Raw genomic sequence first — 17,125 nt, forward strand, 5'->3', positions numbered from 1 at the left:
AAGATTTAACTGGTTGATTTGTTTCTAAAGAGAATACCCGTTATCTTGTCAAAAAAAAAAAAAGACTAATGACTTGCCATAGACATGAACGATATAGAGTGCTATATATTTTTACTTATGTTACTAACTGAAACTCTTGCAAGAACTTTAATTAACCTGATAAAAGCTAATCTAATCCAATTATTGTGAAGTGTGGTATATATGTGAACCCGCCTAGCTTAAACGGTACCTATCATTTAATTCTTTTTTTAATTATTTTTGGGTACAAGAACGTGAAAGCGAATGCAAACTATCTCTAACGTCATTCCAGTTTTCTATCTAATTAATAAAAGGAGATGCATCCACAAAAAGAAACACAAAGACGTTAAAAACCATGCACGCATTAAGATAACACTTGAGTCATGAATTCAACAACTAGAACATTAATTTACAAGTAGTAGTGCTTTTTTACAGGAAGCATGTTTGGTCACATGCGGAAAGACAAGCTTGCTTAATTCTCATGAACCAAATTTAATTTCTACAAAAAACAGAGGTACTACTCCTTCTATAAGGTAGGATTACTTTTTCTTTTGGATTTTCTACCATGCATTCTGCCGCGGCTGTTAATTAATTGCCTCTCATATAAACAAAAAGGAGAAAAAAAAAAAAAGGAGAATTGTCTACTACTAGTCATGAATTACTAGTCTAATAAAATTGGAGGACGGAAGCTTCTTCGTAAATAGTGGTCAACCTGATCCTGAAGGAACGGACCGCCATCTTAGCCCGTCTAGAAGAATATCTGTGCAACTTCCTCACCGATCCCGACTTTGATACCCCCAACGCTGCTGCCGGCTGCTGCTTCTCCGAGATGATGGAGATTCCCTTATTCTTAATTGTAGTAGTTGCTGTCTGCCCGTTACGATTTTCATCCATGTAATCGCGATCGACAAAAGAAGAATCACTGCTAGTACTGTTGACATGATTTACTAATATTGGGGAAATCCGAGCCGACTTGTTATTCCGACGATTCCAAATATAAAAGGAGGAGGAAGAAGAAGAATGTTTGGTGGAAGTATTAGTAGTTGATTTCTGGAGGGCGAGACTGGCCTTGACGGCCAAAGCAGCCATGTCGGAGGCAGTAAGGCGGTACTGAAGTTTTGAAGCGGGGAGCACAAAGTAGATCTGATTGGGGTGTAACTGATCTTGTGCATCCAAGGCCGGGATGAAGTCATCGTAGTACAAGCGGTCTGAGTTGCAGACGAAGAAGTTGGAATTATTACTTGGGTGATCATCATGCTGTGTTGTTTGGACTTCCATCTCAAGGACTAGAGACACGGTCAGGGGACTTGTATATTGGTGTAGATCCCCATTTGCTGAGATCACATTTACACAACGCCGATGTGTGGATTCACTCCTACTTGGTTGATCCGCTGCTGTTGAGGACAAACAACCACCCATCTCGAGATTGATTTATGTTGATTGTGCGTCTTTGGAAACAGGGAGAGGGAGAGATCTAGAGAGAGAGAGAGAGAGAGAGATGGGAAATGAAAGTGGGAACGCGGGAATGGATATAAAGGAGGCAGTGGGGAGAATGGTATCTGTTTGGGGGATTTAAAAAGGCACGAAATTGGGACGCGATCTCGTAGAAATTGAGTGAGAGCAAAGGGCCAAGTATGACTGTGACGTAAGCGATGCCGTACCGTTATTTACCAGAACAGAAGGAATATATATATATATATATAATTAAAAATTCGTTTGAAAGGTGCAGGCAGACGTAAGAGCTGACTGGAGACTGGTTAGTATTTGTACGCTATGTACAAAAATTCACAAAATACGGAGTAGTTTAAGCCTCGTTCTAGAACACCTTCTTAAAAAATAAATATTTATTTCACATTTTCAAAATTAAAAATAATATAAATGAAAATTAATTTTTAATTTTTTTGTACCGTATTAAAAATCTCAATGAGATTTATTAAACAAAATTCATAATGATAAAAAAATTATTTACATAAGCATATGAATTTTGAATTTGAAATTGTCATCGTTTTGGAACGGATAGTATTCTCCGAGAGCAGAGTCAATTTCAGAAAAAAATAATAATAATTGTTCTCCATGCAAGAATCTTCTTCTTATTGATCGCTTTTCCACCTAAGCCGTGACGTGCTACGCGTCCAACTAAAAACAAAAAACGTGCTGCGCCTCACTGGTGAGACTCATTTCTAATGGCTTTTTAATCTTTTTGGTCCCTAATGTATCAAATTCGGACCATTTTGGTCCCCAATAAATGAATTGGAGACATTTAGTCCCCCATGTTTCTAAATGTGTACCGATGTAGTCCTCACCAGTCACACCGTTACCTCTAACGTTAAAACAAGGGGCAATCCTGTCTTTTCCCCACCCCTAACCCTATTATCCTCAGACGACGGATTAAAAAAGAAAAACTCTGACAGAGGGGAGCTTTACCAAATCTCAACCCAAAATCGTGTTTGTATGGATTGAAAAAACAAGAATCCGAGATTGGATCATGGACAATACTGGTGGTAAAGGTACGAAAATTGCTCTTTGCTCTCATATTTGGAAAGATTTGGTTTGTTTGCATGGATTTTGGCTCGTGTTTGTATGATTTCGTGTGAGTTAGCGTTGCTTGAGCCGGGATTGCACGTCATGCCATTGACGGCAACTGTGGGTAGGAGTATTTCACTTGCCGTAGGAGTATACAGGAGTATTTTTTTGTATGTGAAGAAACAAACTCCTCCCTTTGTATAATGTGTGTGTATATATATATATATATATATATATATATATGTGAATGTGTATGGGTACTTTGTATAAAATCATGTGAGTCTTTAATGTTTTACTTTCAGAGGATCTATGTAGTGGAGGGTAAAAAAAGGATTTTTTTTTTTATTGCTTTGTGGCCATTTTTTGTTATTTTTGTCACTGGGTGTGGTCCCAAAAGCTGTCTTTTTACTTTCAGAGGATCCAACATGAACATTTTTTGTTGTAAACCAATAATGCATACAACCATTAGAATAATACACCATAATTTGTAGGAGTTCATTTTAGCCTCCACTGCCATCAATTTCTTCTTCAACTTCTTGTTCTCTTTGCTTAGTTGTTGGTTCTTTTTTTCCATGTCCTTTAGTCGGTGCTCTAGCTTAGCATTCTTTGCCTCCAATTCGTTCTTCCTTGTCCGTGGATCAACCCAATAGAAGTATTTGCATTTTTTCTCTTTTATCTGCAAATATTAACAAAAAATTGTGTAAACCTGCAATTTATTGTGTAAACTTGTAGTTTTTATTTTCAGTATATAGTTTGTGGCTTTATTTCATACCTCGTAATTGGCGCACCCTAAGAATCGTCTTCCTGGATCAGCAATGGTCTTTGACTTTCAAAGGGGGGCTGGATTCCCACACAAGCAAGTGGGGTACTCATATTGGGTAGTTGCAGAGGAAGAAGAAGCCATGGAAGAGAGAGAAGAAACTGGTGTACTCTGTTTTTTTTCACAGGTAATGTATATATAATGGGTGTATGATTTTGGCAGGATAAAGGGGTTGCCAGGTGGGTTGGTGTATGGTTTTGGCGGGATAATAGGGTTGGGGTGGGGAAAAGACAAGATTGTCCCTTGTTTTAACGTTAGAGGTAACGGTGTGATTGGTGGGGACTACATCGGTACACATTTAGAAACATGGGGGACTAAATGTGTCCAATTCATTTATTGGGGACCAAAATGGTCCGAATTTGATACATTACGGACCAAAAAGGTTAAAAAGCCCATTTCTAATTGCCAAAACCAAATACTCATTTTGTTTCAAAAAAATGATAATTTTTGAAACTCGCATTATTTTTTATCGTTTATATTTTTCAATCTATAATATTTTTCATGAATTTAAAAATTTTGTATAATAGAACTAATCGAGAGCTAGCAAATAAGACCCATATTGTATATTTTTTTGGAAAAACTTCAAAAAAATCCCTGAACTTTCTGACAACTCGCAAAAAAACACCTGAACTTTCACTATTAACAAAAAAACACCTAAACTTAGCATTCCGTCAACAATTTGACCCCTGCCGTCCAATTCCGTTAGTTTGTAACGGATGGAGCTAACGGAAGGCGTTAACTTCTTCTTCTTTTTTTTACTTTTTACATTCAAAAATTACTTTTAACTCTTTCTTTTTTTATTGGTAAATAAATATGCAATAAAGTTCTTTTTTTCTTATTATTTATCGAAAATTACTTTAACCCTATTTTTTATTTTCAAATTTTACCTTTCCCCCCTCTCTCTCTCCCCCTTTTTTTCTTATTAGAATCGACTCCACACCACCAATTAACCCCACAACCAACCGCCTAAGCCTTAGTCACAATTTCAAAAATTCAAAAGTTCTTTTAACCTCCTCTTTGTAACCTTTTCTTTTTTTTACTACTTTCCCTATTTGTAACTTTTGAATTTCTGAAATTGTGGCTAAGGCTTAGGCGGTTGGTTGTGGGGTTAGTTGGTGGTGTGGAGTCGATTCTAATAAGAAAAAAAAGGGGGAGAGAGAGAGGGGGGAAAGGTAAAATTTGAAAATAAAAAATAGGGTTAAAGTAATTTTCGATAAATAGTAAGAAAAAAAAATTTATTGCATATTTATTTACCAATAAAAAAAGAAAGAGTTAAAAGTAATTTTTGAATGTAAAAAGTAAAAAATAAAAAGGTTAACGCCTTCCGTTAGCTCCATCCGTTACAAACTAACGGAATTGGACGGCAGGGGTCAAATTGTTAACGGAATGCTAAGTTTAGGTGTTTTTTTGTTAATAGTGAAAGTTCAGGTGTTTTTTTGCGAGTTGTCAGAAAGTTCAGGGGTTTTTTTTTGAAATTTTTCCTATTTTTTTAAATCTATATTGAAAGATATAAGGAATTGAAATTAACACGCATATAAAAAATTGACATCCAATCTGAGACAGAGGGAGAAATACCAAAAGATTTATCTCTGGTATTGATTTCTAAATTATGGGGATGTCAATTTTATTGTTTTTTTTTTGCAGGTTTATGCGGCAAATTAATTCATTGATAGTATATGAGAATTTGACATTTTCAAATGCGCACTCCAAACTGATAGTATGTCAACTCTTATACTCTCTCTGTCCCAAATTTATAGTCCACGACAAAAAAAATTGTAATTTTCAAATAAAAATAATATAGTACTTGCGCATATAATTTTTCAAAGGTGCGAGAAAATTAAAAAATTATCTACATAAGTATTTTAATTTGTTATCATAAAATTATACGAGTTTTTGTAATTGACTGTTACTAATCCAAAACAAAAGGAGTACATATTGTAATTTTTTTTACATAATTTATCAAGTTTTCGCCGAGATCGACATGCAGATGTTGTTTGCAAATTGTGGACAAAACCCTCTTACTAATGATGTATCTTAAAATCAAGCTCTATATATGTACATAAAAATACGGGATCAATATATATCTCTCTATCGGTGTAAGATCGATCCAAGATTGGGAGTCTTTGTAACATGTGTTAAGAGCCAAGACAAGTTCCCGTCATTGTGAAAGAAATGCTAATTAAAATGGAAAAATGACGGTTAAGGACGTGTTTTGATAATTAATACCTACCAAGAATAAGCTAAGAACATTTGTTAATACTAAAAATATTCTTGATGGGCATTAATAATCAAAACACGTTCTAGGCTGTCATTTTCCCATTAAAATGGTCCGTAGGGCTATTGTTGAGGGTCTTAATTTTTCGATCGTAAGGGACTATGGTTGAGGTTGAAAACGTGTGGTTGTTGTATTTGAAATGTGTATTATATATATTATATGTAAAAAAAAAAAAAGGTGTATTAAACTATATATACACAGTATGAACTGAGAAGTGTATTATTTTGAAAACAGCTTCCTACTATTGGGATTGCCAATGAGAATGTGGACAATAAGTCTCTCGTCTTGATCAGTGTGGGAAATTGTTTGAATGTGGGCAATTAGGAGTATATGTTATTTGAAAATTGCTTTGATGAGTGTGGAATGAGAATAATAATAAGTCTTGTCTTGATCATGTACTACAGTAGATTGGTCTTGCTTATATTTTTATGAGTGCTGCTACAGGTACAGAAAATTGGGGACCGAATCCGGACCGACGGCCGCCGGCGAGCCATCTCCGGCCACCGGACGGCCGATCCGAGCCGTCCAAAAATTCTAAAAAAAAAAACCGAGGGGCCCCTCGCGGGAATCAACGTCATCCGAGGTGTGTAGGGTGCTACATATACACACGAAAAGGGGTGCTCCGATCAAGCACCCTACACACCTCGGATGACGTTGATTCCCGCGAGGGGCCCCTCGGTTTTTTTTTTTAGAATTTTTGGACGGCTCGGATCGGCCGTCCGGTGGCCGGAGATGGCTCGCCGGCGGCCGTCGGTCCGGATTCGGTCCCCAATTTTCTGTACCTCTATCATTTTTGTATTTTTTTATATGCATACATACAATTAAGCAGAAATTGAACAAAATCGAATACCGCATGACTTATCTTATACACCTATTTAATTACAAGCATGATGTAAACAAATATCTATGGTTCTACCTTTTCTTTTTTTCTTTTTTTATTGAGATCTAACGAATTGATGAAAAGTGAAATAGACGGTCAATATGGCATCATTTCTTTGGGCTACTCATCGGAGCCAAATAATAATCAATCAGGTTTTCCTTAAGCAAAAAATTAAGCTTTAGAATTTAACGGACGGAGCCCATCCCACCGGTTTAGCCCAAGAGGCCGGGTCTGCTTTTGAACAACTAAGACCTAAGCAATGTACTGGCGCTTAGCGCATTCCAAAAAATTCTAGCCCAAGAGTACCTTTGCTTTGCAATCAGAGATCGATCAATTTTTTAGTTGTTGGGCATACTATAGTCTATAACCTGAGTTGGGCCTCAACAGACGTTCCAGCGACACTCTATTAGTATATATTTCAGTTAATAGTAACGATTTTCCTATTTTGTTTTAGAGTTCCACTTTTCCAACTAACTTCTCCAACAATGCTCCCTATTTTACTCTATTCCACTTAAGAAAAGGAGTAATACACAAATCGCCAAAAAACTATGGAGAACCACATAGCTATCAACTCGACGGTACTTAGGCTATGTGACGATCTACTAGTAAAATTGTTAGTTTCTTAAAAAAAAAATTGATTTTCACGCTCACACTCTTTCAATATGATAGGGTGCAAAGGTAATTAATAAAGAGTTCTAAGGTCAAATACCTACATCATTACCAAAAAAAATATCCATCCAACGGTTACCAATACAGTTTTGGCAAGTGTAATGAAAGATGTCAATTGGGTTAAGATAGTGAAATAGCGCTTTAAAGTTTTTTTAACCAAATTTGTATTGAGCATTTCAACAAGATATGGTGAGATATATATTTGGTAACTGTAAAGCTAATTAAGTAGTCCCATGCGATGATAAATGAAAATTTATTTCATTAACCTTTTTTTGAGAGAGGACATCAAAGCTGGCTAGTAGAGTAAAGACACGTATGAGGGACTGGTGGTATGGACACAAACCACCAAATTAAGAAAAGGAGGGGAGAGAGCCTTGTCAACAAACCAATTACAAACACTACTACCGTTTGCTTATCAAATTAAGCTGTTTTTGTCTGTTTTAACTTTGACGAGCTAGGCGTCATCATGATTCATGCATGAAAACAACTGAAACTAATGTTTATACTAGTAGGAATAATAAATATTAATTAGGGAAAAAGAGAAATAAAGCTTCCTCCAGTAAACTAGTAGTATGTCACATTGCATTGCTTATATATATATATATATATATATATATATATATCCATATTCCACCATAAACTTCACTCTCTGCCAAACACTGTCCCCCTCTCCCTCTCAGTGTGTGCGTGTCTCTCTCAATCGACACGACGTGTATTAGATAGGACAGGTGGAGAGAGATTCTCTCAACTAGTCCAGTTTAACTTTTAGCCAGTGGGAAGAGGAGGATAGCACGGAACCATGAATGTGTTGTAGTACAAGAAAAATGGACCAAGTGGGGTCCGATGATGAGACGTGTGAAGAAGAGACAAGGGAGGGAGGAGTGTAACAACCAAACCACACCCCCCTCCCCCCAGGGTCCCCCTTACCCCTTAGAAGAGTAGTTCCCAAAGTTGCTCACGGCTCTGCTGTCCACTTGTGTCATACTACTACCATGTGGAAAGGAAAACTATACTCTACTCTACTAATTGCATGTGTAAACTACTGGGGGTTTGCGTGCATGTTCCCCCGGGGGGGGGGAAAGTGAGAAATTTTTCGGTGCCAGGTGGGTATATTTCACTTGGTATTCGCTCGACACATTCGGTCCGTCTAATATATTTTTGAACAATTCAGATTGAAACCCTCACTCTCCACTCACCTCAACACTTTCTCTCTCCAAATCCGAGCCGTCCAAAATTGTAATAGACGGCTTGGATACACCAAGTGATACCTGCTCTCGGCACTGCAAATTTTTCCCTTTGAAGTGTACTTGAAAGCTCCCCCAAAAGAGTGACAGACACAGACGGGGGAGAGAGACAAGAGGGAAAATCTACAACGCCGCTAAAAAATTATTAATTTAAGTGTTCCTGAGGTACCGTCACATGAATGGATCTTTGATCTAAATAATTACTCCACAATACTTGGGAGAATGCCACCAATTAAGATGGCTTCGCAAAATCACTAATAGGCGAATGAATTCCTTTTGCACGCCACCAGAGGGGCTTAACTAACAGCATCGGCTGCAAATTGAACCGATAAAGTCAGGAACTAACGCTAGTTGCATCAGATTATATATTTTTCCATCCCTTTTGTTCTTCCATCCCATTCCCAAGCGCATTAACATCTCCTACCAACGTCAGATAAGTATTCAAGCCACAATCAAAAAGCTCCAAGTCAAATGACCTCTTTTTACTTTGTTTGCAACGGTTCTCTTTAGATAGTGGCGGCTGTTAACTGATTAGTCGTAGGTTCAAATCCTAAGCTCAATCGCCATAGGCATTGACATTGGCAAACAAAGCAGTGAAACCGATGAAAGATAACATGCAATCTTTACAAACACTACCTATATATATATACACACACACAGGAATAGAACTTCTGTACATGTCACAATACAATATTTCTATTGTCCTTCCATACCCACAGTGCACAACTTATAATCTACATCTACATACTATCTATAATTTGGACAGAGGACAGTAATAATGCATAGTATATGGAATGTATCTTCACCTATATGCAAATATATTTACACCAAGCATTTCCACAATTTACTTTGCCTTTTGTTCTTTCCTATGTTTCTTTTACCATTCACAAGTATTGATTAGTACTAACAAACATAACATCATTCCTTTTCTTTGTACCGTGTCATGAAACCCCCAAGCCGCGATTGATGTGGATACTGAGTTGTTTATGTTCCTTGATCAAAATGGTGAACGGTGAGGGATGCCCTTTCTCCTTCTGGAATTCCGATGGTTGAAGATGGGAGGAGTGGCAGGAGAAATGGAGTTCGTAGCCTCCTCATCTCCAGAAGTATAGTACGAGAACTTGTCACCGCCACCACCATCATTGCAGCCATCATCAGATGAAATAGTAGGACCAGCCACCAAGCGATTAAAAATATGCATCCTGCATATCTTTGTTGGGGTTGACGACTCATCAGATTCAAATCCGCCACGTAATGCATCCCTATTGTGCTTTAGCCTCAAGGTGAATGTCAGCTCTGGATCACCACGCTTCATACCTCCAAGCTACACCACCAAAATAAATGGAGCCTAGCTTTCGATCAAATTGTCAACAAAAAAAAAACCCTATAGAAACACCCCAAATTAAAGCATTTCAAGGACCCACCTTACACCCAAGAAATAGAAGACGCGAATGAACAACTATTAATTAAGAATGAAATTAGTAGATTGAAAGCTACACCAACTGAAGCAAATTTATCGAACACATTTGAGTGGCTTGAATTGATAACTTAACATTGAATAGATTGAACCAAGAAAGGATAAAAGGAAACAACTTCTAAAGCAGATGATGTTTTGTTCACAAAATTGGATCAAACATGTGGTTGAAGAAATGTTTGTAGTACTGCCCTGCCGCACAATGTTAGCCCGTCTTGGGAGTGATCGAAAATCGTATGAGCAATCTATATAAGAACAACAACAACAACAAAAAAAGCGGGAAAATCACCTTGCAGCCGAGAGAGCAGAACTTGAAGGAATCGAGGAGACTTCGCCCACAAATCTCACAAGTGTTGGTGACTCCCTTTCCAGGCCTTGGCTGAGGCCGCTCATTTAAGAACACAATCTTGGCGCTATTAATGATGTACGTCTGGACACAAGAAATGTCTATGTACCTTTGTATCTCATTTACCCTCACCACGTTATGGTAAGATGACCGTCTTATCTGCAATCATGAAACCCTTAAAGTCAAAAACAGAATCCTGCACTTGTTGGATATCAAATAGAGGAATCAAACCATTCAGAAATACTCAATGGAGGGGAATGACTAATAACCTGAAGGACGCGGTGGTCTTTGTGGTGGATCAAACAGTAAGAACAAAAAGCATTTCCGATGCAATCCAAGCAGTACATGTTGCATTCACTTTTATTGGAATCCCCATGAGTTGCACATGAATTGAAGTAGCTGGCTTTCAGCATTGGTTTCAACCATGGCGGACCCATATCCTCCTCTCCCCCCATTCGCACTATTGGACTACTCACCTTTTGATGCAAATAGAAAGCCCCAAAAAAAAGTAAAAAATATATACTCCATGATTAGCGAAACTGCTAGCACAAACAAATCTGGCACTGATACAAACCATGTGAAAATGGAAACGAAAAAACAAATAGTATTCCAGAAACTATAGATACGGAAAGAAATGATCGAGTACCATGACTTTCTTGTGCTAGTACCTGGGCTGATGGTTTTGCTGAGTATTATGATCGGTAGCCGCCTCTGGTTCAATACAAGATGAAACCCAAATTAAATTTCAACTGGAAGCCGATCGACGATGAAAAAAAGAAACGTTATTCAGTATTCTTGGTAGACTAAGAGTCGAACAAACAATTAAAAGCCAAGAAAATAATGTAGGAAATTGAATTAGCTTCCACCGCCACTTAAAATAATTGGACTGCAAACCTAAAAAAAAAAAGGAATCTTCCGTTGATACATATATGCCGATATACTATATGCCAGTGTTTATGAGTGAATGGAAGAAGACGTGTATTACGCATAGATATGGAGAAGTTCTTTCTCTCTTCTTTCTCAGTGACAAAGGGTGGTTGTTTGAACGAGAGGCACCCGAAGAAAGGAGAAAATACCAGAAAGAGGAAAAGGATTGAAATGAAAGCAGTTTATATGGCGGTCGTATTATTCTATTCTAGCTTATACTGTAGGTGTAGGTTTTATCACGAATTTTCCATTTCTACCGACTGCTCCACAAATATTGCTACACTCCAAAAAAAAAAAAAAAAAAACGAAATCAAAAAAGACAAAAGTATTTTATTTTTTATATTTTTTAAAATGACGTGCAATTTTTCATTAGGTGCTGCCCCAACAAACAACAAATTCTCTCAAATTTGGCAAATGCCAATTCCTTTTTCATAGTATATGGCAAAATTGTCGTTTGAGATTGAGAGAGTGAGTGAGAGAGAGAGAGCACCCAACATGGGTGCAACACTCTTTAACATTTTTTTGACAAAACAACACTATTTATTATCCAAAATTATGGTGAACCTGGCAAAATAGCATTCATATATAGTAGATGAAACGTGCCAAGAGTATTAATACCAAGCGCATTGTGAATCTGACGGATGCAAAAGAACCTAATAAAAACCCTCACGGCCCATATTCTCCCTTTTATTGCCCCTTTCGACCTATTATTACTCTCATCAACCGTTGACCACGGAGAACATGACGTGGTTCACCCTAACACAACTCAGGCTAAGTTTTCCTTATTATCTAAACGGGCCGGGTAAAGTCCACAAAATATGAATTTAATTCGATGATCGTCATTTTATTTATGTATATCCTATAAAAGTTCAAATAGCGGAAATAATTTGTGTAAAGTGCATAGGCTATAGATAAAGTTTCTACAAGGAACTCACACTAAGAGCTCTCGCTCCTCACAGCGTAAAAAAAAAAAAAACTAGTTAATTGCAAAGATTTTGGCAAGAAAAACGTTACAGTAATAGGTTTAACGTTCAACAAAAATTCTACAAAGTTTGTTGCTGTGGGTTTCTCTTTTGAGAGCTACTTACATTTACTTGTTTGAGTATAAATTCTTTCCAACTTAGGTGAAAAACGCACCATTTTCGCCACCCATTGTGGGTCCCGTGCATTGCAATAATTTGAATTGTTTATCTTGTAGGATTCGTAGATGTAGAGTATCTATGCAAAAAATCATCTTGATGAGATATCGATATGTATATCAAAGATGAAAGTATATATAACCATTGAGGGACATTAGCTACTTTGTTTGCCATGATGATCAAGTTGTCAATGCAACACTAACAGGATTTTCTAGCTTGCTTTAATTTTGCTAAGCCTCGTGGTGTGGGGGGTTGGTTAAGTACTCTCATGGTGTTGTGCTGTAACGTGCGATAGACTTTGCTAGCTTGCTTTAATTTTGTGATTGGAAGCTACATCTTGATTGCTCATGCCGGAGTGGTCTGACATCTATCGAAGTTGAATATCCAAGTTTATTTTCGACAGCCTTTATAGTGATCATGATTCAACCTCCATGTTCATCACCGTCTTGTATGTTTGCAGTGAACATGCTTTCCGGTCCTCACGTACATGATCAAAAAAGAAAAGAAAATAAATAGTGCTTTCCACAGGATATATACCTAGGAGACTGAAATCCGGATAGCTTGTGGGTGTTCACAGCTGATAACTCTCACAAGACTCAACTCAATCTACCAGAGCACCAGGGGGTTCAAAATGTCCTTTCTTTCATTGCTTTCATTATTGTTTAATTCTTTTCATTGCTAGGGACTAGCAAAGTTTTAGTTGATGGGTGTGATAGGTGCCGAAAAGTACCCATTCAATCCTTTTAATTTACGCTTTGTGTGTCCTTTCCATTGTTATTTAATACAGTATGTTTTGTGTTAGTATTCGTGATAGCAGGTCTTGGAGATCGTTGGAGGCTAAAAGTAGTGAAATGGAGGTTGATAGAGGTGATAAGGAGCAAGGAGTGGAAGCTGGCCGGGAGGTAAAGAGGAGACAAAATCCAGTTTGCAGCACTTCTGGTCTGGACCAACATCACTCTAGTCCAGACCAGAGCTCCTTGAACACTTTTCCAGGTTGCAGCACATGTGGTCCGGACCAGCCCAGCCTTGGTCCGGACCAGCGGGCCCTTCTCGCACAAACAGCTCACAGCACACCAAATTAATTTCTCCGTCTACCAGCATTTTATTGTAATTTTTAAGGAGATAAACTATAAATAGACCTTCCAAAACTTGTTTTAGGGTTCGACTTTTGTTTTAGACGTATTGGAGAGAGGCAAGAGCAACTTCAAAGGAGAAACTCCATGTCTTCCTTATTTTCTTCAATCTCAAGCACGTTTTTCTTCTCCATGGCCAGCTAAACTCATTATTTAGGGAGAAGATGAAGCTTCGCGCTAAGTAACTTCTTTTCGTGCATAGGTTTTTGGGATATTATTCGAATCGATTGTATGGCTAAGAACCCTTTCCGTTTCAATTGAATGGAATGATTTTAATGGCTTTAATCTATTGAGTATTTGTATGCATGCTTTCAAATACGAGTTATACAATAGTGTTCATTGCTTGTAATTGAAGTTCTGAGATAGATTATACTCGTAAGACGGACCGTGCCGTTAGGCAACTAGACCATACTTCTGAGACAGTCCGTGCTATGGAATACTCTATACCTTTTAACAACTCAATTAATTATTTTCTTGATGATTATCGGAAGGGATTGCAAGCCCTAACGATAATCCTTCTGATTCGAATAATTGACCTTGCTTATGCATGTTCGAGTTACGTGGTCGAAGTGGATTCGAACCCTAGATTCTCTCCCCATCAGTTACAAACCATTAATTTAATTGTTTCTTAGTTTAATAAATTCTCCCAAATTCAAACAACCAAACTTTGCTCGAATTAATCTGAAAATAAATCGAATTATAGTACCTTAGTCAATCTATCCCTGCGGATTGACACTCGGTCTTGACCACTATTCTACGGAGTAGTAGTTAACTCTAAGCTTTTATTAATTTATTTTTGACATGGAACGACAAGGTCAAATTGATCATGTAGACGGGAGTGGATCGAGCCATGCTTTGTGATGCCTTCCCAACAATTTCTTATGAGGAAACAGCCGCACAAGGTAGTCTCAAAAAAAAAAAAAAAAATGAACTCTGTTGTTTCTCCATAAAGCTAAGACTAAAAAGCTTCCAAAGAGAGTTAGGAGTAGAGATTGCACAAGGTAATCGGGAATATATTTCTTTAATCAAGGGACTGGATTATTGACAATGTGATCGATGCCCAGGTCTATCTGATTGGAAACTCCTTAACAGAGGAGAAACCTCAACGTACTAGTGTTGGATTTCAAGGTGATCTGGACTTTCTTTGGAGTAAGAAATATCCGTCTGGAATCCCTAAGGAGATCTAGAGTGTATTAATATATACTGTTTCTTTTATGGAGATCAAAATGTATGTATTCATCGAGAAAAGAGAAAAAGGAGTGAAAAACTGCATGCTAAAGTAATCTACTTGTCTTAATACTAATCCCAAATCGTTCACTACGCACATAATTAACCTGTCTGAACTTGCATTTCATCAAAACACAAAAAATAGCTAGCTTTAAACAAACTGACCATTAATTCAAGTGACAGTCAAGGCTTCTCCACCAGAAAGTAAGTTGCACCACTCTATAGTTCTTTTTTGGATTATTAACCTTTTTGTGTTGCTTCTGAACATTTTGTGTTGATATTCCGAGCAATGACACAACTGGCAATTCACTTGATCATGAACCATAACATGGACTCATAAAGCCTCGTTTGATAACAGTGATAAATGATTAGAATTCGTAAGGAGATGGGATTATGATTAGGCTTGATAATGAGAAGAGATTGATAATGAGAAAGGATTTGTAAAAAGTATGTTTGTTTGAGATGAGATGAGATGATTATTAATATCATGTTTGTTTCACATGGGATAGAATTGGATTGATGGTATACATTTTCATTTTTGCCCTTATGCAAAACTAATTTATTCAATAAACAAGGATAGAAAAGTAATTTTGCATCGTTTGTGTTGGGATTGGATTATCAATACCAATTGTGAGAGAGTATTGTGTATACCCCCTAAAGCTCATCTTGGAAGTCCATAGGACTAATAGTCCCAACCCATTTTAGATTACCAAACAAGGTATTGGTAGTCCCTTGAGATTGCCGATTGGTAGTCTAATCCTAAAAGTTAATACCCTTATCAAACGGGGAGTAGGCTCAAACACCATCTTTGGAATGCCCCATTCCACACAAATTCTGATGTTTCCAGGTGTCTTGGGGATCCTTCTCCATGAAACCACACAAGATCGACCTCACTTCTTCCATAATCAGCTTTTCAACAGTTGTGATATCTTGTCCCTTCTGCTGGAAAATTCTACAATTCCTCTCTTTCCAAATATGATAGATAGTAATTAAGTAGCTGATAAACTAAGTTTGAAAAGGAGATATTGGACAGAATCCTTTCTACAGTCTGAAGTACCCCATTCAACTTCAGAATCCAAATCCCCAGCATGAGGAGGAACCCCACAACGATCTCTAATTCTCAGCCAAATCCAAGAGAAAAACTGTCAGGTAAAAAGCAAGTGCAAATGGCTTTCTTGGCCACCATAAGACACGTCCTTTATCAATCAGAACACCCCAAGCTACCAATCTGTCTTTCATGGGTAGCCTACTCAGAATGGCAATCCCTTGAATAAAAGACCAACAAGGGACTGATTTCTTATACCAAACCAAGTTGTACCAACCCAACTCTGGAGCAACAGACCGAAGAGCTGACCATGCATATCTAGTTGAGTAGCAGCCATTAGCATTTAAAGACCAAGTAACACTATCTTCGCTATCCATACGAGGAACAAGATCCGGGGGAGTCGAAGCAATAATATCCCTAACAAGGTCACTCCTGCCTCTTGGCCAATTCCGAACCCCATCATGAATAGTAGTGCAAACATGTGATGAAGAAGATACATGTTCAAAAAGGAACTAACTTAACACAAGGTTGAACTACAAATCAAGTGCGAATAGGTAAACTGCAGAGTTACATATTGTGCCTAATTCTCAACAGATTTTCAGTCCATAAATCTTGCAGAATTGGCAAGTGGAGTGGAGTATAGTTGTCCTTGTACTCCCATGCACAAGAGCAGAGTTCGATTCCCATAAGCACCTATTCCCCTCCCTAAGTCCTCAAGGATAGAGTAGATTAGGTTTAACGAATGTCAAAAAAAAATCTTGCAGAATTGGATACTAGCACATGGCTTATTTCTCTCCTGATTTTATTCCTTCCTTTCTTGTATTGATTTGTATACATTGTATCTTCCTTGTATACAAAATTCACTATGTAAGTTGAATACTATATAGATTGACTTGCTCGATGCATTGTGAGCAGAGCTTTCTACAGATTCTTAATGATCTTATTTTTTAAGCTCTTTTGTCAAAGTTTTACAATTAATCAATCGTAGAGAAAAAATAGTAAAATATGGATGGAAGTAAAAATGTTATCAAAATTTCAAGATTTTCCTTTTTTTTACTACTTTTAATCATAATTTATCTCTTTACTTTTTTTTAAAAAAATACGAATCTATCAAATATTAAATCAAAACAATTGAAAAGACCATTGAATGGGTGAAGGGAGCTGTTAGCATATTTGAGAGATGGGTGAAGGGAGCTGTTAGCATATTTGAGAGTAATTAGGAGTAGATCAAATAATGATGTTTGATGGAAGTAGCTCGCTAGTAGGGTTCAAAGAAAGATCCCATCAATAATCCCCCCCCCCCCCCCCCCCCCCCCCCCCGAAGCATGCATGCCGTATTATCTTAAGCCAGAGAGGTGATGGTGATGGCAACGGCATTGATTGCTATATTTGGTCAAATACTAAA

The 17,125-nt window shown here is 37.5% G+C and overlaps 2 protein-coding genes across 5 annotated transcripts; both read right to left on the reverse strand.

The window, feature by feature from the left end:
• Positions 1–382: 382 nt before the first annotated feature.
• On the reverse strand, positions 383–1,559 carry LOC131330766 (uncharacterized). The gene has a single exon (XM_058364483.1). The coding sequence runs from the start codon at positions 1,435–1,437 to the stop codon at positions 685–687; it is 753 nt and encodes a 250-aa protein (XP_058220466.1). The 5' UTR covers positions 1,438–1,559; the 3' UTR covers positions 383–684.
• A 7,492-nt stretch (positions 1,560–9,051) lies between these two features.
• On the reverse strand, positions 9,052–11,422 carry LOC131330767 (protein RGF1 INDUCIBLE TRANSCRIPTION FACTOR 1). 4 transcript variants are annotated; one of them, XM_058364486.1, is made up of 5 exons: positions 11,235–11,422; positions 10,896–10,960; positions 10,519–10,725; positions 10,193–10,408; positions 9,052–9,753 (listed from the first exon to the last, which is right to left on the reverse strand). In XM_058364486.1, exons 2-5 carry the CDS (start codon positions 10,896–10,898, stop codon positions 9,427–9,429), a joined length of 753 nt encoding a protein of 250 aa, XP_058220469.1. In that variant the 5' UTR covers positions 10,899–10,960; positions 11,235–11,422; the 3' UTR covers positions 9,052–9,426. The 4 variants fall into 4 exon arrangements, with proteins under 4 accessions (XP_058220469.1, XP_058220467.1, XP_058220468.1 ...); XM_058364484.1 differs by having other exon boundaries at positions 10,896–10,998; XM_058364485.1 differs by lacking the exon at positions 11,235–11,422 and adding an exon at positions 11,144–11,207 and having other exon boundaries at positions 10,896–10,998.
• Positions 11,423–17,125: the final 5,703 nt, after the last annotated feature.

This window comes from Rhododendron vialii, chromosome 6a (assembly GCF_030253575.1).
Source record: "Rhododendron vialii isolate Sample 1 chromosome 6a, ASM3025357v1".
NCBI lineage: Eukaryota > Viridiplantae > Streptophyta > Magnoliopsida > Ericales > Ericaceae > Rhododendron > Rhododendron vialii.

Excerpts from the sequence above, each read along its gene's own strand:
- LOC131330766 (XM_058364483.1), bottom strand. The coding sequence starts at position 1,437 with ATGGGTGGTTGTTTGTCCTCAACAGCAGCGGATCAACCAAGTAGGAGT.
- LOC131330767 (XM_058364486.1), bottom strand. Across the intron at positions 10,409-10,518 it reads AAGACCACCGCGTCCTTCAG|ATAAGACGGTCATCTTACCA; the intron begins GTTATTAGTCAT and ends TCATGATTGCAG. Across the intron at positions 9,754-10,192 it reads TCTGCTCTCTCGGCTGCAAG|CTTGGAGGTATGAAGCGTGG; the intron begins GTGATTTTCCCG and ends TTGGTGGTGTAG.